The following is a 26466-nucleotide window of genomic DNA, read 5'->3' as shown; positions in this document are numbered from 1 at the left end:
AGCTATTCTACCTAATTCATTACATACCTTTCTATCAAAGTTTTCTGACATTATCAAGATGAATTTGTTCTGACACAGTTTAAGAGTTTGTGTCATATTTTATTACCATTTTTGAACTATAGCAAATAAACTGTAATGATGTGAGAAATGTTGAAGATGTCTGAATAAATGTTTGTTTGACTGTATTTAGCAAATCATGGTTTGAAAGTTATTCAATACCGTAGGTCCCATCCGAACTTCCTGTTTTAGATAGAAAGTGCATCAACACAGGAGAGATCTATGGACTCTAGAGACCTTCAGCATGTCTTGCCAGGTCAGATCAGTTCATTTCTGTGAACTAATTGTGTAAAAAAGCATAAAGTGGAAACAGAGTTAGTTAAGTCTACTTCAGTTTATGCCATTATTGAGATTTTGCTCTGCAGCTTGCTGCATCGCACCCACAAAGTACTAATGCTTTTGTAGCATGATTATATGATTTTCTTCTTTTTAGACTCTTTTATTGTCTGTCTGCTTCAAAAAGCAGCTTGTTCAGAGGATCGGTGCAGCGACTATTATTTCAAAAAGCCACTTTGGAACTGCCATTGATGTAACGCACAGCTCTGTAATATGTAGTGATAATTCTATCACAAGAAGCTCGCCTGGTGCTATATACCACACAACAGCTCATCTAATAAGTCACACCATTGCCAGCTCTGCGTTGGTGTTCCATGGGAAGATTAGAGCGTTAACAAAACGTCTAGGACAGATCCACAACGGATCACACACACGCACGCTCGCTCTCCCACATCGTGCCTTGATCTGGTTGTACTGTGCCGAAATAAATCCCTCACACACACGTAGGGTCGGTTTCCACCGCTCTCCGTCTTCCTCCTCTGCCCTCTCGCTCACAGGAATATCGAGGCACCTCTTCAGTGTGTTTGTGCAGCTTAACAACCCCTGTGCCTCGTGCTCCACATCACCCTTCCCCTCCACCCCCCATCAAATCTGCATTTGATTATCCCCCCCTCAGTAATCTCGCTCGTCTCTCTACCTGCCGCGCCACCGCCTCCCGCTTATTGTTTAGTATAATGGTGTGGGGACTTACAAGGATTTACACCTGATTATATCCCGCAGGGCGAATCCCCCAAAGACTGACCTTGCAGTTCACTATTGCGATTGGCTAAGCAGACTCAGCCCATTCGGCCAAATTCTCATCTCTCTCTCTCCGTTTTGTGTCTCCGGCTCTCGCTCACTCGCTCTCCATTGGCTGTTGTTTATCCACCCTGCCTGTTTACCTCCATGAGTCATCCATTTGTCACATTGCAGCTCCCGGTTGCTTTTGACGAACGCTGCCTTTTGCATAAAAGCCCGGCATTAATCGCCATGTTCTGACAGGATGAGGGAGAGGCAGAGACGGGTTTGGGAAAAGGTATACTCAGAGATTTTCTGGGACAACCCCCCACCCAATCCCCATGCCGGCATCCCTCCGTCCCTGCTCCTGTTTCCCTCTGCAGCCGGTCTGATGAAGAGCAGAACTGAATTTCATTAGTTACATTGTCCCTGTTTTTGAGCGCTGTGCCGCTTCTCTTTTCCTCCCCCCTCCTTCTCACTTCTTATCCCTCTCTGCCTGCCAGTCTTAGGCTTTCTCTCCCCCTCCCTCGCTCCCTCCGTCTCCTCCATCTCTCCATCTCAATGCGCCACAGCTCCTCCCTCCACCTTGCACAGCGTCGACTCCTCCCTCTCCATCTTTCTTCCCTCACTCGCGCTCCCGCTCTCGCTCTCGCTCTGCTGGGTATGGCATGTATGTGAGCGGGTGCACTCCTGTTTACATGCATGCCTGCATCTGGGACAGACTCTCATGCATTCTGTGGACTGTAGCTGCTCGTGCTCCACTCTCTGAGAATTTTCTGGACCCCTTGCTTGCTTTGAGGAATTGTGTGCCGTTTTTGTTTTTCCTCTCACTCATGAAATTCTTCAAAGGCCTCCTGTGTGCCACCCTGCCACTCTGGAGCGATTCGGATCTAAGCTGCACTCCGGCAGGATGGAATTGCCAAATTTAGACTCCACCGCATGACGTTTCTGGTAAGAGCAGTTTGCATTCAGTGCCAGATAAGCCTTTCGAGAACTCTGCTAAGGTCTGAAGGGGGGAGACGAGACTGGGATTTTCAGGGGGGGAAATGTGTCCGAGAGGGATAGGGCACGGGCTCAGGAGGGAAAGATGCTGAATAATGCTTCTGAACCGGACACGGGACCTAATACCGTGGACTGTCATTGCACAGGGAGGGGGTCATTTGCTACAAATGAATATCTGGCTATGTGAGCATCCATGCATATTTTTACCTGCATTGTTTCTAAAAAAGAAAAAATCTCACTCAATTTCACCCCCCTCCTGTTCTTTTTCTGAGTATTTCTCTACAGCCAGGTTATGATACATGTTGTCTATGATGCAGGTTTGAATAAATGCAAGACTTCTAAGAGTATTTTCGGTGCTGTTGTCATGGTTTATTGCTCAAAGCTTTTTATTTAGCAGGATGCATTATGAAAGGAAATAATGTATTGCTTTTGACGCGTTTTGAGTCTTTAATTCACAGTCCTCATTATAGAGCCTCTTTTCTCTCTCTCTCTCTCTCTCTCTCTCTCTCTCTCTCTCTCTCTCCCTCTCTTTCACACACACACACACACACACACACTCATTTTCTCTCTTTCTTGCTCTCTTTTTCCTCTCTCCCTGTTTTACTGCTTGGAAGCAACTTCCTCCGCAGCTAATGTGGCGTTTAAAGGAATAACAACATTACACTTCATTTCTTAATCTTGGCAGGCTGTCAAAAATACATTAAGAGGAGTCTTACTGGATACATCAAAGATTCATGCTATCTCAGTGTTCTCAATGCTACATCCTTTACAGCTGTCAGATCCATAGTCTCTTACGTAAAGGTGCATTGTCAGTGCACGTCTATAAAAACCGAGATTCATTTCTTTTATTATTCGCAGGCCAGTGATATTCACATGAGGTGTGAGCTAATTCTCAGATTCAAATCCAAGACACCATGTGCTCTGCAAAACCTCCTTCTGCTGTTTTTTTTCCTCCTGAACACAGGGTTATCCATCAAAACACAATGCATCTGCAATATGCATATAGGCTTGTGTTGGGTAGGAAGACAGGAACATGAAACAACTGCATGGCAACAGTGTCCTGGCCACATTCTGAAGATGATGTAGCTGCCAGCGGAGAAATCCAGGCCAAAACACAAGAGCCGTGGCTGAAAATCTAGCACTGAATAGTGATGGAAATAAAACAACCTATGGATTGAGATATGTTTCAGTATGCTGGCCATTGTGTTAAAAGGCAGTCTCCCCATTGAGCAGATTCTCAGCTGGTGGTAATAGCCATTATGATAATGCTGCAGTCTGATAACAAACAGCAGATGAAACAAGATAAGGCAGTGCTACAGGAGAACTGCATCACCTCACGCTCTTCTGCTGTGCGTTCACACATAGATTAGAGCCTGTGCCTGTCAAACCTCGTGTTTTCACAGCTTTTGAGAACGATGCAGCCTGAGCAGAAAAAAGGGGCCAAATCCCAAAAATCATTGAAATTCAGATCCTTTCCGATTGCGACTGCTTCCCTGTTCATTCTCTTCTATACGCTTTTTTAAGCAGTCAGAGAGGGCCTGCTTTCAGCCGCTGTGGCACAGATAGGCAGATCGGGCGTGCGTTTGTCCTCATTGTGGAGGATGCAAGAATCGGACGCCATCAGCGCAGCGGCTCGTTTCTGTCACACAAAATGAGGGACTATTGAAATGGGCTGTACATAGCGGGAAAGCCAGCGAGGGGCTGCGGTGAGAGGCGACCAAGTGGCATATCAGACAGCGCACACTCACTCCAGCCTCCCACAAATGTATTCAGAAGGTCACAGAGTCGCTTCACTGCAGCAGACTCTCCCATTAAAATTTAATCATAACAGCTTTATGTAAAAAGTAAAAAATACGAGAAAGGGCCTATGCCTTACTTTCTTGCCACCTCGTTTGTAAGTGTGACTGGAAATAATGTTTACGCGTTTGAAGACGTGCTTCCTGCCGTTTCGAAGAGAACTTGCCCTTGTATCTCCACCAATCATCTGGGTGGCTGCTGATGGCTAAATTTGCACCTCGTGAAAGACAAGATGAAGATATCATTGATTGTATCGGTCAGAGTAATCAAATTATTAGCCTCGGATGGAGTGCTGGTCAGAGGAACAATGCTAGCATAATTCAGGAAGCTCGAGAGTGATTATCCCGTGGCTAATTTCGTGAGATAAGCTCCTTCCTAATAGAACCATTGATAAAGAACTCCAAGGAGCTCGGCTTGAGCTAGATTGCTTTTGGGATTACGGTCGTCCTATATTCTCTCCACATTTTCTCTCTTCTTTTGTTTCAATTAAACCCAAAACAAAGAGCCCTGTGTTTAAAAGAGGAAGAGTGGTTGGAGTAATTACCAGCTTTGCCTGCTGGTAGCTGTGATTTTAAAGTGAATCTCAAGAGCATTAATGAGGAATGAAAAACACTTTATGGAATTATTATTAACCGTTGCCGGAAAGCTGAGGGGAGGATTGACATGGGACCGGGCCCAATTAGACTTCGCACCATGACAAGGAACCTGACAGCAGCCATAGCTTTGCAAATTTAGCCTGACCATGGGCTGAAATAACCTATAATGCCTCAACAGGCTGATGGGTGGGCACACGCTTGATGTTGCTTACGAGGGATAGACGTGTTTTATTGTCAAGAGTAAGAGATGGAAACACAGTGCATCTGTTTCATTTCCAGCCCTTGAAGGATGCTCATTTAAACTGCAACCATCACATATTGCTCCATCGGCAGTTAGTCAGAAGACCGATATTCGGGTGACAGGTCGTAACTAATTTCAATCTCAACCATGCATGGAGTTGAAACGTTCGTGTCGTTTACTCAATTTATGATAGCGTGAAACTTCCAGGCCACCACTCGCCACAAAGAAGGGTCTGAACCATCGTTTTGATGCCAGTTTTCATTTTCTCTTCAGATTTAAAAGTGGCAAGCCGTAAGAGGAAGAGGAAATATGCATTCAGACATGCTATAGTCTTGTTTCAGCATGCTACTCTCATAGTGTCCATATAATCTTCCTCTTCATGCAAAAGCCTCACTTTGACGGTTCAGTCATAGCTTTTGTTTGAATGGTATAAATTTCAGCGCAGTGCTTGACATTTTCGCTTCGATAAGTCTAGAGTTCCCTATGTTTCGACATCAAGGTTCGTGTTAGTTTTTCCTTTAGTGGAATGTAGCTTTCCAAACCTTGGGCTTTGATCTAAATCTTACTGTCATCAAAAAACAAGATCAAAAGAGAGGAGTCAAATTGAAGCAAACAGTTGGAAGATACGTCTCTGCTCTGAATGCTGCATCCGTAGGCTTAAAACCCAAGCTGATTTGGTATACAAAGTTGTTTGTGTGGGGTAGGAAGAAGACAAATGTATGGGGCAAGCAGGGCTGATTATTGATTTGGCTCAGGTCCTCACTGATTAACTGCTGTTGTAAATACCGATAAAGACACCTGCTTATGTTGTGATGAATGGTAGCAACTTGATTTGCCACCCACAACTCAGATGGCCTTAATGCTATTTTCAATGACCTAGCAAACAGAGGATCTCATTTTCACTCCGGTGGTACCTATAGCATAAGTGACTGACATATATTTCAAAGCAAATACAAATGAAGAGTAAAAACACCGGTCGATTCCATACTGCAGACCACACAATGATACCTTGAATGTGACTACAGCTGTCACAACTGTATCCATAAAACATTTCTTTACATAAAAGTTTTAAATGATCAGGGTATAAATGAACTGAACATTACAGACACAGAGCGAACGGGTCACCCATGCCATTTCACAACCAGACTGCATGAGAGCAGACAACCAATTACCAGCAATTTAGCAGATAACTATTTATGTATTGGGAATATTTAGATAGCTGTTAACCACTGATTCGCTTCATACTGTGAAATGTGTGCAGTGTGATCAGGGATGCCAGAGAGGGAGAAAAAGAGAGAGCGACAGGCAGAAGGAGCGGGATGATGAATAAATAGATTGGAAGAAGGAACAAAATGAACTCCCTCAGGCCAGTATAGCCAATTAGTTGCTGCACTCTATATTCGCTTTACTTTCAACTCACAGTAGCTTTCTATTAGACTGTTGTGCCTATTATAAAACATTATGCTTAGTGGTATCATTTGCCGGCACAAATGAATCATTATTTAATCCTTCTCTGAAAGAATGTAATAAAAATCAAAGTAAAATTAAACATTTTCTAATTGTCATTCCAAATAGTTTGCACTTGTGGGTAACATCAGACCATGCTCAAAATGAAGCACATTTTCATTATTTCTCTCATTTTTTTTCCCTCTTTCTGTGTTTGTATTTATATTAGAAATTTGATTAGAGTTTTATCTTTTAAAAGAGAAGAGAACATCTTTTAAAAGAGAACAAAAATTTACAGATAATGTACTCACCCCGTTTTCATCTAAGAGGTTAATGCCTTTCTTTCAGTCATAAAGAACTTATGTTTTTTGAGGAAAACATTTCAGCAATATCTCCATATAGTGGACTTCTATGCTGCCCGTGAGTTTGAACATCCAAAATGCAGTTTCAATGCAGCTTCAAAGGGCTCTAAACGATCCCAGCCGAGGAATAAGGGTCTTATCTAGCAAAACTAAAAATTAAAATTTTTATAATTTGTAACCTTAAATGCTTGCCTTGTCTAGGTCTGCGTGAGCTCCGTTTTTTCCGGTTCAAGACAGTTAGGTTATGTCGAAAAACTCTATCTCATTTTCTCCTCCAACTTCAAAATCATCCTAAATCGCTGCAGAAGAACCGACCCAGTGTTCGCAAAGTGAACATGCAAAGAAGGTCAGACACCCTTTACAAAAAAAATGTAAAACAGTGATGTAGGATGATTTTGAAGTTGGAAGAGCAAAATGAGATAGGAGTTTTTTGACATACCCTAAGTGTATTGAACCAAAAAAAAACAAACAAACAAACAGACGGAATATGTAAATTTTTTTTTTTTTTTTTTTTAGAAAATAACCGATTGTTTTGCTAGATAAGACCCTTCTTCATTGGCTGGGATCATTTAGAGCCCTTTGAAACTGCAGTTTCAACTGCATTTTGGAAGTTCAAACTCAGGGGCACCATAAAAGTCCATTGTATGAAGAGGAATCTGGAAATGTTTTCCTTAAAAAACATAATTTCTTTACGGCTGAAGAAAGAAAGACATGGACATCTTAGATCACAAGGGGGTGAGTACATTATCTGTACATTTTTGTTCTGGCAGTGAACTACTCTTTTCATGATTTATGAATCATGAATTTTAATTTAACAAAGTAAAAATTTCTAAAGCCTAGAAAATGTTTTCATTGCAGTAAGACAGAGTTACAGTATTTAGTTTGTTTTCACTCAGTATGGTGCAATAAATAATCTTTTTTTATTCAAAAAGAAAAAAACACAATGACGAATCGCCCCACCATTAACAAATTATTCTTTCTTTGATATAATAACGTTAATGGAAATCACAAAAACCCTGCTGTTTACAATAAATGGTTTTTCTCCCTCAAAGTGTAACTCTCTTGAGATCAAAACGAGTTCATAATTACTATGTAAACCATGTTGTTTCATGATTGTTTTATCTAAACTGGAAGTTAAATCCCTGACTGTAGCACTCATTTGCCACAACAGGAGTGTGTTTAGTGTGCACAGAGAGAACGCAGTTACCCCAGTGCTCGAATGTAGGAAGGAGAAACATTATATCCTCTAGTTATACACTGTAATGATTTGGAAATATTGTTTTAATATGGTCGAAATTACTATTTAATGCATCTTTTGTCAGTTGAAACCCTTATTTGAGTTTATAAAACCCAAATAAACAAGAATGCGCAAGTGGGTCGCTCCCATGCTTTGCTTATTTGTCTTGTTTGGTCAAGCCGAGGCTCACCGGCAAGGTCAGGAGTACTGTGGTGAACAGGGAGAGAAAATAAGGAGACTGCGTAGATGGTCCGACGTGATATTTTTTCTCAAGGTTATCGCCAGGATGAAACAGAGGGGATGGAGTGGGAGAGAGAGCAGGAAGATGGACCTATGGGTTGAATTACATTTGTACATGAGTGGGAGAGACAGAATATCATCCAGTGAGCACTCAAACACATGAGCGGTGTAACATGAAAATATAAAATCAATTCGACTGATAGCCATCCTCTGTGGTTTCAGATGACGATGAATCTCGATACCGCCGTGACGGGCGCATTTGGTTTCGTCTGTGTAATTTGCCTCGAAAAACAAAACAGCCGTGAAAAACAATTGTTTCTTTGTTGACAAAGGTAAATCCTCATATTTGTTAAGAGCTTCAACCTTAAACACTCATTTCTCCGTGAGGGTCTCTAGCTTAAACAGATAAATAGCCCGGTTTTCCGACGTTGGAGGCAGAATTGATTTTGCCCTCTAGCTTGACAGATAGCCCTGAAAGTAACAAATAGCGAAGAAGAGGACAAATCTTTGAAGCGCAACACTTATTAACTTCATGAGTGTTGGGAAGGTGCAGTAATCTAAAAGAGATCTAGTCCTCCATTAGCAGAGGAAGGAGGCATCAGCCAGCAGACACCTTGCGAAAAAGAAGCCTCGCTAATTCCTCCCACCTGCTGACAACAGATAATTGAAAAGAAAGTCCGCAGACCCTTTGAGTATGAACCGGATATGGACTTGTCAGTTAACTGGCTCATATTTCATTGCCTGATTGAAGCCGACTGATCAACAGGCTTCTGAAATTCTCCTCTGCGAACCCATGCCATGTCGAGTTTGAGTTACAGTGGATGCTGCAAAATAGGGCATTACATTTGAGGGTCCCTCTCTCAGAGGAGCACTATGTTAAAATAAACTTGTGGTTGACACTTTATTTCCTCCCTTCGAGCTAGTGGGCAGGGTTGAATGGCTATGACCTTCCCATGTTACTAAGGGAAAAGAACAGAGGAGAAAATGTAATTTCCACCGCAAAGATCTTCGGAGAGCAACTCGCTTTAGACGGCACGCAGCCTGTCGTGTGACTGAATGTTGGGTAGTAATTATTAAACAAAGAGAATGCTTAGTGCCGTTCTAAAATGGGAACGTTGATGCATACTCAACATATCATGCTTTTAATGTAAACAGCTCCGCATTTAATTCATTTCTTAGAGGAACAATACATTTCCGACAACAGAGGTGGCATTTTAATAGCTCCACTTTAAGAATCTAATACAAGTACGCTCCTTCCTTTTCCCATATGCAGAGCAGCTCTCATTGACTACTGTATACTTTCTTCAAATCAATCAGGCTAAAGGAGCGCATTTCTAAAATGTCTAAATATATTGCATGCCAGGAACGCTTGGTTGCACTAAAGCGCCCTGAGGTAGATACGCCTTTAAAGACATAATTCTCTACGTGGAAATTCATGCGGGGGTGTTGACTAATAAGATGAGCTATTGACCATGTGAGTGAGTTGACTATACTGAGAATTACTCCGTCAATGCAATATTCTGGCAATGCAACAGAGAGGAGCCGTTTTTTCCTTCTTCATACATTATTCATAGTCGCCTGACAGACTTTGATTTGTATGTTTACAGAATGGGGGCTTCCTGAGCGATGATTTAATCTTTTAATTGGATAATAAATCCAACACTTTGTGTAGTGGCTTTTCAATTGCCATCGGTTGACCACCGAGGCCAAATTAGTTTTAAAGCATTTGCATACCTTAGCATTTGGGCTAAAACAAAGGTTACAGTGATTAGGAACAAAGATGGAAGAGTGTGTGTGTGCGTGCGTGTGCAATCCATCATTTAGATCTAGAAGAAGAATAAAAATCACCCAAAATGTTTGTGCTAAATGATAATTTGGCTTTTCGGCTTTTCGGCTTTTCTTTTTCATTTAAAATATCATCATTTACAGTCTGCCTATTGGCATGCATTCGGAAGTTGCAGGCCAAGAAATAACAGCGTAGATGTTTACAGTTCGCGTTTTATCAGTGGTAAAACAGGTACATATTTCTGCCCATGAGCCGAGCTATTTTCTTCCCATGGGAGTACTGTGACACCACTACAGTAAACAGTGAAATACAAAATTTTCATATTGGAAGCAATGGTCATGTTTAATTAGGGAAACTGTGATCACACCATGCAGACCTACTGTAATTTTAAAGTGATTTCCATCTGCTTTTGTGTGCTTGCTTAAAACTACCAAGCAAATTTGTCAATAATTTTAATGAGGCGACACCTTTGACCTGTTCTCTCCTCAGACAAATCCTCCCAATTATAGTCAAAGGTTAAAGGTGGTTGTTTGGCAGATATTCGGGAGACGTGCATATTGAACAGGAATTTGCATCGCAGGAGATGTCACACGTAATAAGAGTTTAAACAACCCTGTTGTGCCTCCGGAGGCTTGATGCCTGCTCAGCCGGGGAAGATCGTGATAGATTCAGCGTGATTAAAACATCCCGTTCTTGGCAGCTCTGTTTACGTCATGACCTTCACCCTCACACCTCCTCATGCCACACGAGTCGTTTAATCGATGTAGTAATTCTCTCACAGTATCCTGATCGCTCTGCTCCCCGACTGTATGCAGATCACACTCGATAGATGAACGAGGGATAAGCACCCTTGACAATAACGGCCCTTTTGATCCGGCTGAGGAGCACTAATATGAAATTGTTATCGCTGAATCTACTCACCTAATTTCACACCAGAACTCAAAAGAATATTTTCTTTTGTTACCCATTTCTGACACACCTGAAGACACTCGGAGATGGAATCGGCAAATATACGCATTAAACAGATGGCTGCATGTAGGACTTTTCTTTCACTCCCTCCTTGCAGTTTCTTTCCATCAAAATATTCTGGGCTAAGCTGCTTCACAGTTCTTGAGTTCTGCCCTTTTCTCTAAGAGAACACTCTTTCTGCATCTTGTAGGTTGTAAGTTTGGGGGAATTGTATTTTAAATAAAATGTAGTCAAAAATAAAAGATCTTGCTACACATACAAGTTTCTATTTTATTTATATGAACTTACTCTTAAACCTTCATGAAATCATAATGCATCCACTGAGTTTCCATAAATGTATTTGAATTCACTGATGCGAGAAGTATTTGATTCTGGGTCACTTTCACTTGCTTTACAAATGGGAGCTACTTAAAGTTTACCTAATCAATTATTAAAGCTGGCCTGTCTACTTAGCATGATTTGTATTTGACTAGTCCAATTAGCAACCTCGTGCCTCATGGAATGCAATTCGTGTGTCATTTTGGCAAGTTCTGTGTGTGTCTTGAGTTCCTTCATGTCAATTTTTCACGAGTCTCTTCACAAGCCCTAAACTAAGATCTCCATCATTCTAAATCACACAGCTGAATGTGGCTATGAGCTTGAAATTGAGCTAGCTCGATCAATTTGGGAAGTAAAGTTTGAAGGCTGAGGGCTTTTGCAAAGTAAAATTGTCAAAGTTGACCCATTAAAACCCTAAAATGTTTAACCCATTAAAAGCTGTATTGTTTTCCACTGGCCACATTTCAGTTGCAATAATAGTAATAGTCATTTTTGTAATATAAAATACATGACCCTGGACCACAAAATCAGTCTTAAGTAGCACGGATATATTTGTAGCAATTGCCAAAAATACATTGTATGGGTCAAAATTACTGATTTTTATTTTATACCTAAAATCATTAGGATATTAAGTAAAGATTATGTTCCATGAAGATATTTTGTAAATTTCCTACCGTAAATATATTAAAACTTCATTTTTAATTAGTAATATGCATTGCTAAGGACTTCATTTGGACAACTTTAAAGGAGAAGTTCAGTTCCAGAACAAAAATTTACAGATAATTTACTCACGCCCTTGCCTTCCAAGATGTTCATGTCTTTCTTTCTTCAGTCAATAAGAAATTATGTTTCTTGAGGAAAACATTCGTGAATTTTTCTCCACATAGTGGACTTCAAAACAGCGATGTAGGACGTTTTTAACGTTGAAGAAGAAAACGAGACGGGAGTTTTTCGACGTACCCTAACTGTATTGACCCAGATTACACAGACTACGCATGCGCATCACAGAGACGAGACAAGACAAGCATTTAGGTTTCAGAGTAAATAAATTGTCTAATCGTTTCGCTAGATAAGACCCTATTTCCTCAGCTGGGATCATTTAGAGGCATTTGAAGCTGCATTTAAACGGCATTTTGGAAGTTCAAACTTCAGAAATTCAGGAATGTTTTCATAAAGAAACAATTTCTTATCAACTGAAGAAAGAAAGACATGAACATCTTAGATGACAAGAGGGTGAGTAAGTTATCTGTAAATATTTGTCCTGGAGGTGGACTTCTCCTTTATCTTGGCCAAATATTGTCCTATCCTAAACAAACTATACATCAATGAAAAGCTTATTCAGCTTTCAAATGTATAAATCTCAATTTTTAAAAAATGACCATTATGACTGGTTTTGTTGTCCAGTATCACAATTAACATTTGGTTTAAAGCCTTTTTTTAGTTAGTGCAAATCATTACAGAGCTGTTTGTGATTTACATGTCCCTTGATCTCAGTTTTTGCGATAGTATGCTGTATACCATGTTGTTAAGGCTAGAACTATAACTATACTAGTTAGAATTATGCCATTCTTTTGCCATTCTCTTTACACCATATTTTGTTTTGATATGCTTAAATCATTACTAAGTTGGTTCAAGCCATCACTAAAAAATATATGAAGAGTTCAGATGCAAAACCTAAAAGCCATCTTGGTCAAAAATGAGATAATGATACTGAGTGAATGCTCCTGACACATATTATACATCTATCAAATACTTTTACTTCAGGCTCACTAAATTCCAGCCTCAGGCCAATCAGAAGTACCAGTACTTGCATAGAAACCTATACAAAGTAGCCAGAAAGAAATGCTCATTTTAAAATACATCAGATGGATTTAGAGGCTTTTGCATCTGAACTCTTCATATATTTTCTGTGTTACAAGTTAAACATCCAAGATATGTTTTTATATTTCAAAAAGATCCTTCAGAGTATAGGCCATACCTATATCTCCCCTCTAGGCTGTACATATAACTTGGCTATACTTCTTCATGGTCAGTGTTGTTTATGGTTGTTTTCTTTTTCTCATACAGTCTTTTACTTTTTAATGTCTCTGTTATATCATTAATCAAAGCTCCGAGTTGCCTTTACGCAGCATGTTCCAGTGCAGTAGTCTGTTACATTTTTCAAGCGTCAGCATTTTCTCCAAGACCATCTCTTGCTATTTTAAGAACAGGAGCAGTATGATTGTCTCTCAGTTCTTTTGCCTTTTTTTCTGTCTTGGAATGAAACCCAATCTCTCTGTCTTTTTTCTCAGCAGGTTACCATCAAAATGGTGGCCAGAGAGGCAAGTGGGCACAGCTACCTGGTGGCGTGCTGGCAGCCCATTCTCATCCTGATGCTGGGTACAGTGTTGTCCGGCTCTGCCACCGGCTGCCCCTCTCGCTGCGAGTGCAGTGCCCAAGAGCGCTCAGTCGTGTGCCATCGGAGAAAGCTGATCGCCCTCCCCGAGGGAATTCCCACTGACACGCGGCTGTTAGATCTCAGCAAGAACCGCTTGAAAGCCATCAACCCGGAGGAATTTCTCAACTACCAACACCTGGAGGAGCTGCAGCTTAACGAGAACATCATTTCCGTCATTGAACCAGGGGCCTTCAGCAACCTCCTTGGCTTGCGAATACTGGGACTACGCAACAACAAGCTGAAGCTGATTCAGCTGGGTGTTTTCACTGGCCTCAGTAACCTCACTCGATTAGATATTAGTGAGAACAAAATTGTCATTTTGTTGGACTACATGTTTCAAGATCTCTACAACCTAAAAGAACTGGAGGTGGGGGACAACGACCTGGTGTTTATCTCCCACAGAGCTTTTCACGGCCTCAGCAGCCTGGAGCAGCTCACTATGGAAAGGTGCAACCTGACCTCTGTGCCAACAGAGGCCTTCAGTCATCTCCACAACCTGCTGACCCTCAGGCTGCGGCATCTCAACATCAACATCATTCGAGACTTTTCCTTCAGGCGGCTCTATCGACTCAAAGTCCTAGAGATAGCGAACTGGCCTCTTTTAGAAACCTTGACCACAAAGTCCCTCCATGGGCTTAACATCACAACCTTGAGCATCACAAACTGCAATCTCACTGCCGTCCCTTACGAGGCCATCCAGCACCTGGTGTACCTTCGCTTTTTCAACCTGTCCTTCAATCCGATTGAGGTTGTGGAGGGCAACAAAATGCACAATTTGCTGAGGCTCCAGGCATTTCACTTGGTCGGGGGCCGGCTAGTCAGCATCGAGCCTTATTCCTTCAGAGGACTCAACTACCTTCGGGTTCTCAATGTATCCAGCAATAGTCTAAGCACTTTAGAGGAGTCTGCCTTCCACTCGGTCGGCAACCTGGAGACACTGGCTCTTCATGACAACCCTCTGGCATGCGACTGTCGTCTCCTCTGGGTCTTTCGCCGCCGGTGGAGGCTTAACTTCAACCGCCAGCAGCCATCTTGTGAATCGCCAGAGTTTTTGCAGGGTAAAGAATTCAAAGACTTCCCGGATGTTCTCCCACCGAATTATTTCACCTGTCAGAAATCCAAGATCCGGGATCACAAAGCCATTCATAGATTTGTGGATGAGGGGACCACTGTCCAATTTCCTTGCCAAGCAGATGGAGACCCCGCTCCCATGATTATGTGGCAGTCTCCAAAAAAGCAATTTATCACCACTAAAAGCATCGGCCGGCTGTCTGTGTCTTCGGACGGCACCCTAGAGGTTAGATACGCCCAAATACAAGACAACGGCACATACACCTGCATTGCCGTGAACGCAGGAGGCAACGACACCCGTTTGGCTCATCTACATGTTCATAGCTACTCTCCAAATTGGCCCCATCAGCCCAATAAGACCTTCGCTTTCATCTCGAACCAGCCCAATGATAGCGGTGCCAATGGAACTGGTGCTACGGATCCCTTTCCATTTGATATGAAGACTCTCATTATCGCTACCACCATGGGGTTTATCTCTTTCCTGGGAGTGGTGCTGTTCTGTCTGGTGCTCTTGTTCCTCTGGAGCCGAGGGAAAGGCAACGCCAAGCCAAACATCGAGATTGAGTATGTGCCACGGAAAGTAGACGGAGACAGCAGCCCGACCGAGGGATCTCACAAGATCAGTATGAAGATGATATAAAAGACTAATCACCATTGTGTGTGCATTACGTGAATAGGTGTTCTTGACAACAGACTCATCTTGAGGGAGGAATAAGGGTAATCTTTGCACCCCTTGCGGAATTGTGAAAAGAACAATGTTCCGAAAAAAGCCTTTTACATTTTTTTACAGACTGTACAGATCAATCACACAGGGATTGTGTCCTCAAAGGGAAGGCAGACAGGTCATTCGAGGGTTTCAAAAATCTGTGTACTTGTTCGGGTAAGTGTTGAAAACATAGTCCTGTTGAAATTCGTGCGAAAGCCAGAATCGGGAGGAGCGGTATGAACGTATACCCGTCCTCTCGTCTCTTTTTCTGTACATAACTATTTCGATGTACATTGGGCAATACAGTGGTTGAATGCAGCCAATCAGAGGTTATGGGTTGTTGAGCCTACTGGAGTGCATGTGCTATATCTAGATACATGCAAAGTGTATAGGTCTAATTAAATCACTGTAAATGTCCATTACCAACTCTTTATAAGAGGTCAATTTGTTTAAAATGGTTTATTGATTAGGCTTGACAATCATTAATATCTCAAAGGTCAAGTATTAATCATTAAATATGGTTTGATGGTGCAATTTCAATTTTGACACCTTACATAGTATCATAAAGCCAGATGTAGCTTTGAATTTAAAGCCATTGCTTTGACGGAACATGTGACAAAACTATTGGACCTGTGGTTGTACTCACACTAAACTACTATTCCATTTGACAGATCTCCTCGGTTTTTATCCAACTACCGGTGAAAAGTTTACAATTTTATTGATTTAGTCATCAAAATGTCGTCAATTTGCCATGCTATAATGCATTTTCTACCACTCTCACGAGGCAGGTGTTGCTCGGTAGGTAAATGTGTTCTACAACCCTTGAAACACTACAGTGCTGATTTTGGGACAATGGATGGCTGTAAAACATATTAAAATGACAAGCTTTTATACTTCAATGTCTTTGCTCATTTCTTTTGCTCTGCTCTGTGAATTAAACCTTGAGAGCTAGTGAGGTACACAGGAAGATAGAGACGCTGCACTAATGTACTGCTAAAACCTTTGCTCTCCCTCACACGCCATATTACTATTCAACATTTTCTGAAAAACATCTTTTATCTGTAAATAGTCATTTCAGTGTTAGTGACTGGAAAACATCATAACGTAAGCGAGAATGGATTTGAAGTGTTAAATCAACCTAAGATTATAGGTTGTGCCGAGTCCCTATGCCTGACTCTTCTTAACTGAATTTACTCAAAGTGCTTTAGTTTGGACCAGAAATGATCAAAAGTTCTTATGTCACATTTTTGTCACAAATTTAATCTCTACAGTGTGGGGGTGATATAGTATTTTTAAGTACTATGCACTCTGCGCGATTTACAATCTGCCATTATGTTTGAAAAATGTCAAATGTTATGAAAATGGGAGCGTTTCATTGTTATTTTTTGAGAATGGATACACTTAAGTGCATGATCTACTTGGACTAGTCTACAACAATAGACTGTTTGTTTGCTCTGGTTAATAGTTTTGAGCTCTATCCAACTCACAATGCTCTCTCACACACACATTTGCCTTAAAGTAATCCATAACATGTTGTAACAAATCCCCAAATATGCAGAGATCCTTTAGTTTTTGAATGCACTTGTTTAGACAAAGCTACCAGGGACAAAGCCACTGCACATTTCAGGATAGGACCAATCTGACAACCCATCATCTCTCACAGGGGCATAATGGAAAACGTGTCAGCTGGAGTCTAAGCACAGAGACCTCATGTTTAAATGGGAAGTGATGGTTGTGTAAGATTGTCTTCCTGCCCTTTTTCTACCGAGATGACTCACAAACAGTTGGCCAACCCGCACAGCGCTTTAATACTGAGCAAATACAACAGCAAGAGAGGGAGTGGTGAACATTAATGAGAGAGGAAGTTGAGCTTCTAGATACCAGAGAGAAGAAAGGCGAAAAAGAAAAGAGTAGAGATGATTAATATTTAGTGAGGTAAGACCATTAAGAACAAAGCCAATATCTGGTATTAGAAGCTGTGTTATTTGAAAATGATTTATTCAGGTTAATACAAAGTTGGCTAAAATATTTAGCAACTACCATATGAATTTAAGTGTACAAGATGAGGAGGCATATTTCCTCTCAGTTGGATTACTTTAAGTACTATTTTGTCTTTTTGCTATTCATATGTTCTGTCTACTTGGCCTTTTGTTTGGAGGTTTCAGTACAATTTTTGGGGAAAAAATGGTGTAAAATGAATCTTGAAACAGTTTTCACTTAGGAATTGCTAGCAATTTCACAACTATTACAAAGAAATGGCAAGTAACACTAAATTAAACACACACATTTTCAAGAAGAAAGACTGAGATACTATTTTCTTGTAAAATGTCTTTATAAAAAATAATCTTTATTTTATTTACAGCTTCAATATTTTTTACAGTGTATAGCAATTACTGAATTAACAGTTTTAGACACCAACATATTTTAAAATAAATGTGCATGTCTGACTGCTATTCATCATAATGAAGCTTTCTGTCACTGTAATTTGTAGATTACCATTACGCAAAATGGCCATGCGGTTTGTTAATCCTACAGGCTATATGGGTAATCTAACACTGATTAACTGTGACATCTGTGAGGTAAGTGTTTCTGTTATACAGTGGAAGGGAACAACCCCTTCTTTTATGTTGTCAGATTATGCTACTTCATTCATCTTGTGGAGTGTATTTACCCTCTGACTTGTAAAGAACTTGTTCATCTGTCGGCTCACAGTGAAAGGATGATGTCTACATGCAATTTTGGATCAGCCAAAAAAAAAAAAAAAATTCAAGTATCATAACATGATTTGTTAAAAAGGGGGCGTTAGTAACTTGACATAGATTGACTATGGATGTATTCTACAGGGCACATACATATAGGATTTACATAGTAGAATTTAGGGCTGTCAGTAATGGTTATTTTGGTAATTGAGTATTAATGAATTAATCAGATAATTATAATTTTTTTTTTGTAGTGATAAAAATAGACCCAAGTATGTAATAGCCTTTAAAATGACTTAAAATGCATATATAATAGCAGTACAGTAACAGTAGAGCTAATGTACATTATGCATTATAACACTTTATTTTTATTTTTTACACTTTACTGCGCTATCTAATCCTTGTTTAATACCCAGATACCCAGCACACATATGTCTGCCAGATGTCTGTTAAAGATCACTTAATCTGGAAAGCATCTGCTGTGTACAAACATCTGACAGACATCTGTAAGATGTCAGTTTTACATACATTTTAAATCATAAACATCTTAAAGACATCTAATAGACATCTATTTGACATCTGATACGAAACGTCCTATAGATGTATTGCAGATGAACAAAACTCTAAAAAAATATGTCTTCCAGATGTAAATGCAGACGTCAAATAGACGTCTCCTTGATGTATGTGTGCCATCAGGGTATTGATTTAACAGACATTTAATTCAAATGTCCACTTAATCTTTAATATTTGGCAATTTTTCATGACAGAAAAGCTAAAGCCAGTGTAATTTCTTGAATATGTGGACATCAAACATGTAAACTCAGAGTGGGTATAAACTTTAATTTTGAAATGAACAGTTAGCATATTGAGAAAGATATTAATGTATTCTCCTGTGTTTGCGTAGGTTTATAAATGACTTACCTTACAAATCTGATGAAATAGCACACATTGCATTCCCAGATGAATGTCATAACAAACCCAAACTCACAACAACATGCAAAAATGAAGTTTAAGATGCTCCACACATGTAAACGATAACAGTTTGTGTAGCAGAATTTATTGTGAACGGAGATGCTCTGACACGCACATATGTAACCTAACATTCCACGAATGTAAACAATTAAAGCGTGTATATTAAACCTGCATCACATATATGCATATATATATATATATATATATATATATATATTAATGGCCATATTAATGGCCAGTTCCTAAACAATCCTAATAATATTTAGACTAAGAATTCTTAATAGCATTATGCTTTATTATGATTGTTTTTTTTTTTTGTTTTTTTTTGCCGATTACTGGAGCAAAATGCAACCGAGGATTTTTTTTTAATCAAATACTCGAATAGAATTGAGAAATCGTTGCGGCACTAGTGGACTTATGTTTTCATTATGCTAAAATATGATGCATTATGCAGAGTTTGTCTTTTTATTTTCTATACTCAACCTCATATCGATGATCAGATTCTGCACAGAAAGATACAGAACTATTCACTGTGAATAATGTGCAATAATATTTTCTGTTAAGGCAACTATTAGTCAGTTTTGTGCTCATCTTCAACCTCTTTTTCTGTAACAAGGTTAAATTGTGTTAAACAAAACATGTTTTTAAAGCAAAATACCATGGGTTATTAATTTCTGTGATACTACCTAAGTACATACATTTTGCAGTTCTGTAATGGGACTGAAATAATGTAGTGTAGTGAATGTAGTGAAGTCTGATGTCTTAAACAGCAAAAATATTAGCCTATTTGTTACCTATGTGCAACTGATACATTCATATACATGACATGAAGGTCAAATAAAATTTGTTCAAATTAATGCATCACTGCAAAGTTCTCTAAACTTAAACTTTAAAGATTACAAAAAAATTAAATTAAATATTTAGTTATTTTCAAATAGAAAAATGCATGGCATTTTACTTATGAGCAAGATCAGGCTTTTCTGTCCATGTCCCCGCTCCAGGCTATCAGCAATATGCATTTATCAAATATGGAGGTGTTGGTCAAGGTTGTTCTGAATTATTTTAAGGCATTTTTTATTTTCCAGTCTGTTTAACTGTTGGAATGCAGTCACCGGGCAACAGCATAGAGCACTATAAAATATTGTAGGGTACCATTAAGTGTTTATTATATCTCAAGAAATCATAATAAACTGCTGAAGGAATGCTGCATAAGGCAGAGAATTACAGTGAACTATTATACAGACATAATATCAGGTAAAGCTCAGCCAAAACATATAGACTAAGGAACGACAGTGATTTTCTGTTGCTATTCACTTCTTTGAGCAGCTAACAGAATAAATCAACCTTGGAAGAGTAGATGTATGGGGAGTGAATTATTGTGGCATTGTGGTCCTGCTCTTCATGCATAAAGCAGCAAGGAGAACGACTCACTCACAGAATAGTTTTATTTGTAATGCAGCCGCTCTGCTGGGATCAAGTGGAGTAATTTCGTAATGTTCGCAAACAGCCAGGAGCCGCCATTGCTTAAATAACATAAGGGCACAATGGTGTTACTTTTCTTTAAGCATTACCTACGAGTCACATAATGGAACTTTTATTGTTTGGTGTCTTTTAAAGCCGAGCCCCCTGTGTAAACTCTCTATACAGCTGCTGTTGTACTCAATAATGACGTGTGATCATTTCTTTTCAATTAGCTGCACCGATCAAACCTAGCTCTTAGATTACTAATCAGTTTAGCCATGGTGGAGCAGGAAGAGAGCCTTGCAGCAGAGGAGAGTAATTACAGGCAGATTGGCCACTGCTGAGAGCCAATGACACAAAGCGTCTGTGTGATGGAGGAGGGTGGCACTCATCAGGGTCTCACAGGCTCGCCACATGGGCTCACTATTCCCCGTACATTCTCTTTACATTATACTTTATTGTTAAGAACACCTTAAGAGTCAAACGCTGTAATTGTAGTGATCCTCACTGTATTTATACCATATAAATGTCACACTGCTTTTTAAAAGGATAGTTCACCCAAAAATTAAAATTCTGTCATTAATTACTCACCTTCATGTTGTTCCAAACATCATCTTCAGAACACAAATTAAGATATTTTTGATAAAATCTGCAAGCTTTCTGACCCTGCATAGACAGCAACCTAACATCATTATTTTTCATTATTATTCACACTCAAAAAAATAAGGTTGAACCACTGATGTCACATGGACTATTTTAGCGATGTCCTTACTACCTTTTTGGGCCTGTCATGTCAGTTGTGTTGCTGTCTATGCAAGGTCAGAAAGCTCTCGGATTTCATCAATATCTGAATGTGTGTTCAGAAGAAGAATGAAAGTCTTTCGGATTTGGAATGACATGAGGCTAATTAATGTCAGAATTTGCATTTTTGGCTGAACTGTCCCTTTAAGAATATTGTAACACTTTATTTTGATAGTCCACTTTAGACATTCTACTAAAAAGTAACTTTGCAACATGTCAACTAGCAGTCATTAGAGAAGTTAGTAGACTGTCTGTGTAATATCTGCTAACACTAGTTTGATGGTCCCCCAAAAGACATTCTGCTGACTATAACTTTGCAAGTATGTCAACTTATTCCCCTGTTCCTAACCTAGCAGTCTACTAATAATATGTAGAATTAGTTGATATGTAGTTAAAAATGCTGGGTTAAAAACAACCCAGCGCTGGGTGAATATGGGCAAACCCAGCAACTGGGTTGTGTTGACTCTGGTTAAATGTTTAACCCAACTTTCCAGGTAGTTTTATTTAACTCACTTGTTTAAAAATTACTACATGGCCATCTTAATATAAACCCAGAATAAGTTGCAAATTAAAAATCAGACACATAGGCCACGTTCACACTGTCCGTTTTTTTTTTTGGAATTGACCACTGTATTTACTTACAGGTGTGAGTCTCAAATGTCCCGTTCACACAGCAGCTTTTAGTCGCTTTTTGAATGTCGCTTGTCTGTATGAACATGTAACGGGAGTCAAGCCCATATTCCTTAAGAGTAACTATAGCTACAGAGACCAAAGCAATATCAAAGATGGTGACATCCGTCAAAAATGAAAGTATTGCCACTTACTGACACGACAAGTGTCCAGTCGAGTCACGAGTTCATCTATCAAATCATCGTTAACCGACAGCAGGGCACAAAACTGATGAGAGGGAGAGGCTCCGGTGAAGACTGGATATAAAACTTTCAGATGACACGCAGCTTGTTTCTCCGTCACTGTAAGTTACCGAAATCACAAATTAAAGCACGCAGCACACGGTGGACACGTGTTTGTGTTTGTCACACCCGTAAATAACCGTACTGTGTGTGAACGTAACCGTATTAAGGACTCAAATACGGTAAATACGGACAACCGTATTCTGCTGCTGTGTGAACGTGGCCATCAGTGACGTTCTAAATGAAGCTACACAAACATTTAACTCAACCACTGGGTAAGACATTGAACAACTCAGCTGAGTCTTTCCGGGTTTGTCTATATTTTACACAGCACCGGATTGTTTTTATTCCAACGTTTTTTACAGTGTACTTATTAGTAGAATGTCTAAAGTAGGCTATTCAAATAAAGTGAGATCAAATAAACTTTTTGTTATAAATAAATAAATATGGGTAACAAATATACATACATAAATAAATAAATAGCACTGGGTAAATATTGGACAGAACACTTGCTGTTATATGATTATTTTGACTCAGCTGGTTGGGTTAAGTGTGTTCACCCAATATGCTGGGTTGTTTTTATTTAAATTTATTTAAGCTTAAAATAGGCTGGAAATTAAAAATCACACACAGAATTACAGAGGCAACAGTATTAATCAAAAGATGAACATTTATCATTAGGAAGAAAACCCATGGTCAAAAAAATAAGACATTGAATTTATTTGGGTGAATACAGCATAGTTTACAATATTACATACATTTAAACTTGTTTAACAAGCATTTTAGAAATAAAAAATGGAACATTTAAAAGTAGCATTTTAATGTAAGTGTATTCGACCATTCTCTGCAATAATTTTTCACTGAAATAGCGTTAATTTTCGTGCCGGTGTGTCGCTGAAATCTGAGCTGGTGAAGGGCTGCTGTTCCTCGGGGGAACTACGATTCTCAGAGCAGCGCCCCACATTTCACTCGTAGCTGAAAGATGCTGTGACTGACTTCATGACCTGCCCATAAACAAACAGTACTGAGATTAGAGAACGTATTTTAACATAAAATTAATAAATTAAATTTAGTATTATAACAAATAAAATCAAGGCAAAGGGCATTTCCATCATGCGAAACATGCAGCTGACTGACATTTTGTCCTTGTATGTTGTGTTGCATAAAATAATATAATTTACAGCATAGTTAAAACTTTATAAATGAAATAAAATGTGTACAAACCTTTATTTTGCTGAAGAACACCAAATCAGTGGAAACCACTCTCTCCTATATAGGAAGCAAAAAGCCCACGCTTTGACTGTAACTCTGGGTTGTTTCATCAGAGACAGGCTAAACCCAGTAACTGGGTTGAAAAAAAAAAAAAAAAAACAATATTTAATAACCCATTAAAAATGAGCCAGCAGCTTAGTTACAGAAAAACTACCCAGCAACTGGGTTAAAAAAAATGTTAAAATAACTCACTAAACTGAACCCAGCATTTGGGTTAAAAAAACAAAAAAAAAAATCCATCATTAATTAGAGTGCATATAGTATATTAAATAAAATCAAACCTCAATACCAAGCCATAGATTATTTCAAATTGGAAATAACGAAAATGCTTGCAGTGTGTTATGAGTCAGTTGAGGATTCAGCAACGCCTCTCTAAATGATTCATTAAGTCGGTGGGTCTGACTCAAACTGTTCATGTTAACTAATGCAATGTCAATGTAATGTTAACAAACTGGACTTATTGTAAAGTGCCATTTATGAATAATTCAAGTTGCTTTGTTTTGCTGTGATATATTACAAACATTTTTGCCATGCATTTTATATGTAGTTCAAATAAGTTTCATAAGTAAGAAATTTTTAATAGAGGATATGCAAATTTTATAAGTTTGAGACCAAAGATGGCATATGAATGCTTACTTCCCTTTGGAATTTTGCAAATCTTTTTGACTGACATATTAAACAAAACATGCACGTTCGTAAGAGTCGCATGTTTGTGAATCCGCTTGTTCGTGATTGTTTGGTTTATTTTTTCCTGCCTTCGAGCCATATAGGCAACCAGACTCTACAGATGTAATAAACTAAGAACATCTGATGAGATGATATCTGCACACCCGCATATGGACGCACACAAACTTAAAATTTTAGGATTAGCCTATTGTTGCATTGTGAAGCCCTAATGTCACCTCACTGGAACAGAGTTTTTGCATCACACAACTCAATCCACAGTAATGCACTGGGCATAATTTCCATCAAATGCACTTTCAGTGCACTTATATTCTTGAGTGCAAAGCAGTTTTCATCCCGATTGACCAGTGGAGACAGGTGGCACATTGGCTCTTATATTAGATTACAGGGTGAGATACTGCCAACCGTCAACATGCTGAAGTGGTATTTAACCATCGCAGAGTACTAAGTGACGAGGCGAAATATGAATTAATGGAACCGCTCCCATGTGGCTAACAGCAGTAAGTAATCAAGTAATTCATATGCTTTTCCTCCCTGATAGGTGCTGCCAGCTGTGTCTGTGCCGCACACGGAGATGACAGGCCTCTGATGCCAGCTTGGGTATGATTAGGAGGACTACCATACCAAAATGCCAGCTGCTGTGACTTTCTACAAGAGCAATCCCCAACACTATTGTTGGGACCGTATGAGTGTGCCAAAAAGCAATAGTCAGGGTGTCTGAGATTTATTACAGATGATAGCTTGAGCAGTGATGTGCAGAGAGTTCTTCAGGGGCAGAGGCTCAAATGTAAAAAAAGACAAACCGCAGATCCAGAACGCTCCACAAATGCAAATTCGTCTGTCCGATCTGACTGTAAGAATGATGCTCATGGTCTTTTTTTCTTTTAGGCATTTCATATTTGTAAAAACAAAAATGAAAACAGGCAGTAGCTACTATATATCATTTTCAGCCAGTTTATAAATAAAACCATGAAATTATCACTCCACTCTATGAAATTTGAGCTTCTTTTGTACCACATCACGATTGGCTGGTCTATACATTATGAATGGGGATTGATGAATAGTGTGATATTTTAAAATATCTAATTTGTGTGTGTGTTTTTTTTAATTGAATCAACATACTAGATTATTGATGAAAAAAGCTAAAAGGTTTAAAAATTGTGGTTTATTTTTTTATGCCATTGGGTAATAGACAACCACTGAAAGAGCCATGGCTTGTGAGCCTAGTTTCCCATCCACTGTTGTAAACAGACAGTGTGGGAACAATTATGAATATGGGACTACTGACATAAACGTATTGTATTTTGTTTTTATAGCAGAAAAAAAAATACTGGACATAAGGTTAGCAAGCAAGTTTGTGGTGTTTGATGCCAGTCTGTGAGTCAAGTTCGAAGTAAGACGCATGCAAACTATAGCAATGCGTTATGGCAGCGATGTCTCAGACAGACATGTGTAAAAAACAAATATATACAGTGCTGCTTGAAAGTTTGTGAACCCTTTAGTATTTTCTATATTTCTGCATAAATATGACCAAAAACTTGACAAAGAGAACCCAATCAAACAAATGAGTCTGATCATGTTTGTGAAAGTGAATCATGGCACAAACAAGATCTCTGAGGACCTCAGAAAAAGAATTGTTGTTGCTCATCAGGCTGGAAAAGGTTACAGAACCATCTCTAAAGAGTTTGGACTTCACAAATCCACAGTCAGACAGATTAGTCAAAATTAATGACTTGTGTGAAAATCTGATGATGTTTTGCGTTATATTTATGCAGAAATATAGACGTTTTTCCTGAATGCGGAATTCGGTGCCGGAGAAATGAGGCATATGTCATCTGAAAGTTTTATATCCAGTCTCCATCGTAGGAGCTCCTGACATCAGTTTTGTGTTCTAAACACGAGTGCTTGGCTCTACCCAAATATAAAAGCTGCTGTCGATTAATGAAGATTTGACAGATGAACTCGCTGCTCGACTGGACTCTTGTCGTGCCAGAAAGTGATAAGATTTTCAGGTTTATGGACGTCGACATCTTTGCTATTACTGTTGGTTACTGGTAAGGAATACAGGCTTGACTCCCACTGGACATTCATACAGACAGTATTTGAGACGCAACTGTAAGTCGCTGTGTAAACGGGACATTTCGAGACTCACACCAGTAAGTAAATTTGGTTGTTGTCAATCCCCAAAACCACAGCCATATAACCCTGCAGCCCAAGACTGGTTGCCCACTGAAGCTAAGCAGGGCTGAGCCTGGTCAGTACCTGGATGGGAGACCACCTGGGAAAACTAGGTTGCTGTTGGAAGAGGTGTTAGTGAGACCAGCAGGGGGTGCTCAGCCTGTGGTCTA

The 26466-nt window shown here is 39.4% G+C and overlaps 1 protein-coding gene and 1 long non-coding RNA gene across 3 annotated transcripts; both read left to right on the top strand.

The window, feature by feature from the left end:
- Positions 1–1447: 1447 nt before the first annotated feature.
- On the top strand, positions 1448–16198 carry lingo1b (leucine rich repeat and Ig domain containing 1b). 2 transcript variants are annotated; one of them, XM_051115381.1, is made up of 2 exons: positions 1448–2061; positions 13399–16198. In XM_051115381.1, the coding sequence occupies exons 1-2, from the start codon at positions 2050–2052 to the stop codon at positions 15250–15252; spliced, it is 1866 nt and encodes a 621-aa protein (XP_050971338.1). In that variant the 5' UTR covers positions 1448–2049; the 3' UTR covers positions 15253–16198. The 2 variants fall into 2 exon arrangements, with proteins under 2 accessions (XP_050971338.1, XP_050971336.1); XM_051115379.1 differs by having other exon boundaries at positions 1451–2061; positions 13396–16198.
- A 967-nt stretch (positions 16199–17165) lies between these two features.
- Positions 17166–25079, top strand: LOC127168479 (uncharacterized). Its single transcript, XR_007828113.1, has 3 exons — positions 17166–17253; positions 17810–17897; positions 24660–25079. It is a non-coding gene; the product is annotated as an uncharacterized LOC127168479 (long non-coding RNA).
- The last annotated feature ends 1387 nt before the right edge of the window (positions 25080–26466 follow it).

The sequence above is a fragment of the Labeo rohita genome, chromosome 7 (genome assembly GCF_022985175.1).
Source record: "Labeo rohita strain BAU-BD-2019 chromosome 7, IGBB_LRoh.1.0, whole genome shotgun sequence".
Taxonomy (NCBI): Eukaryota; Metazoa; Chordata; class Actinopteri; order Cypriniformes; family Cyprinidae; genus Labeo; species Labeo rohita.
Note: the sequence above shows the minus strand (reverse complement) of the source record. Positions and strands in the feature narration are given on the sequence as shown.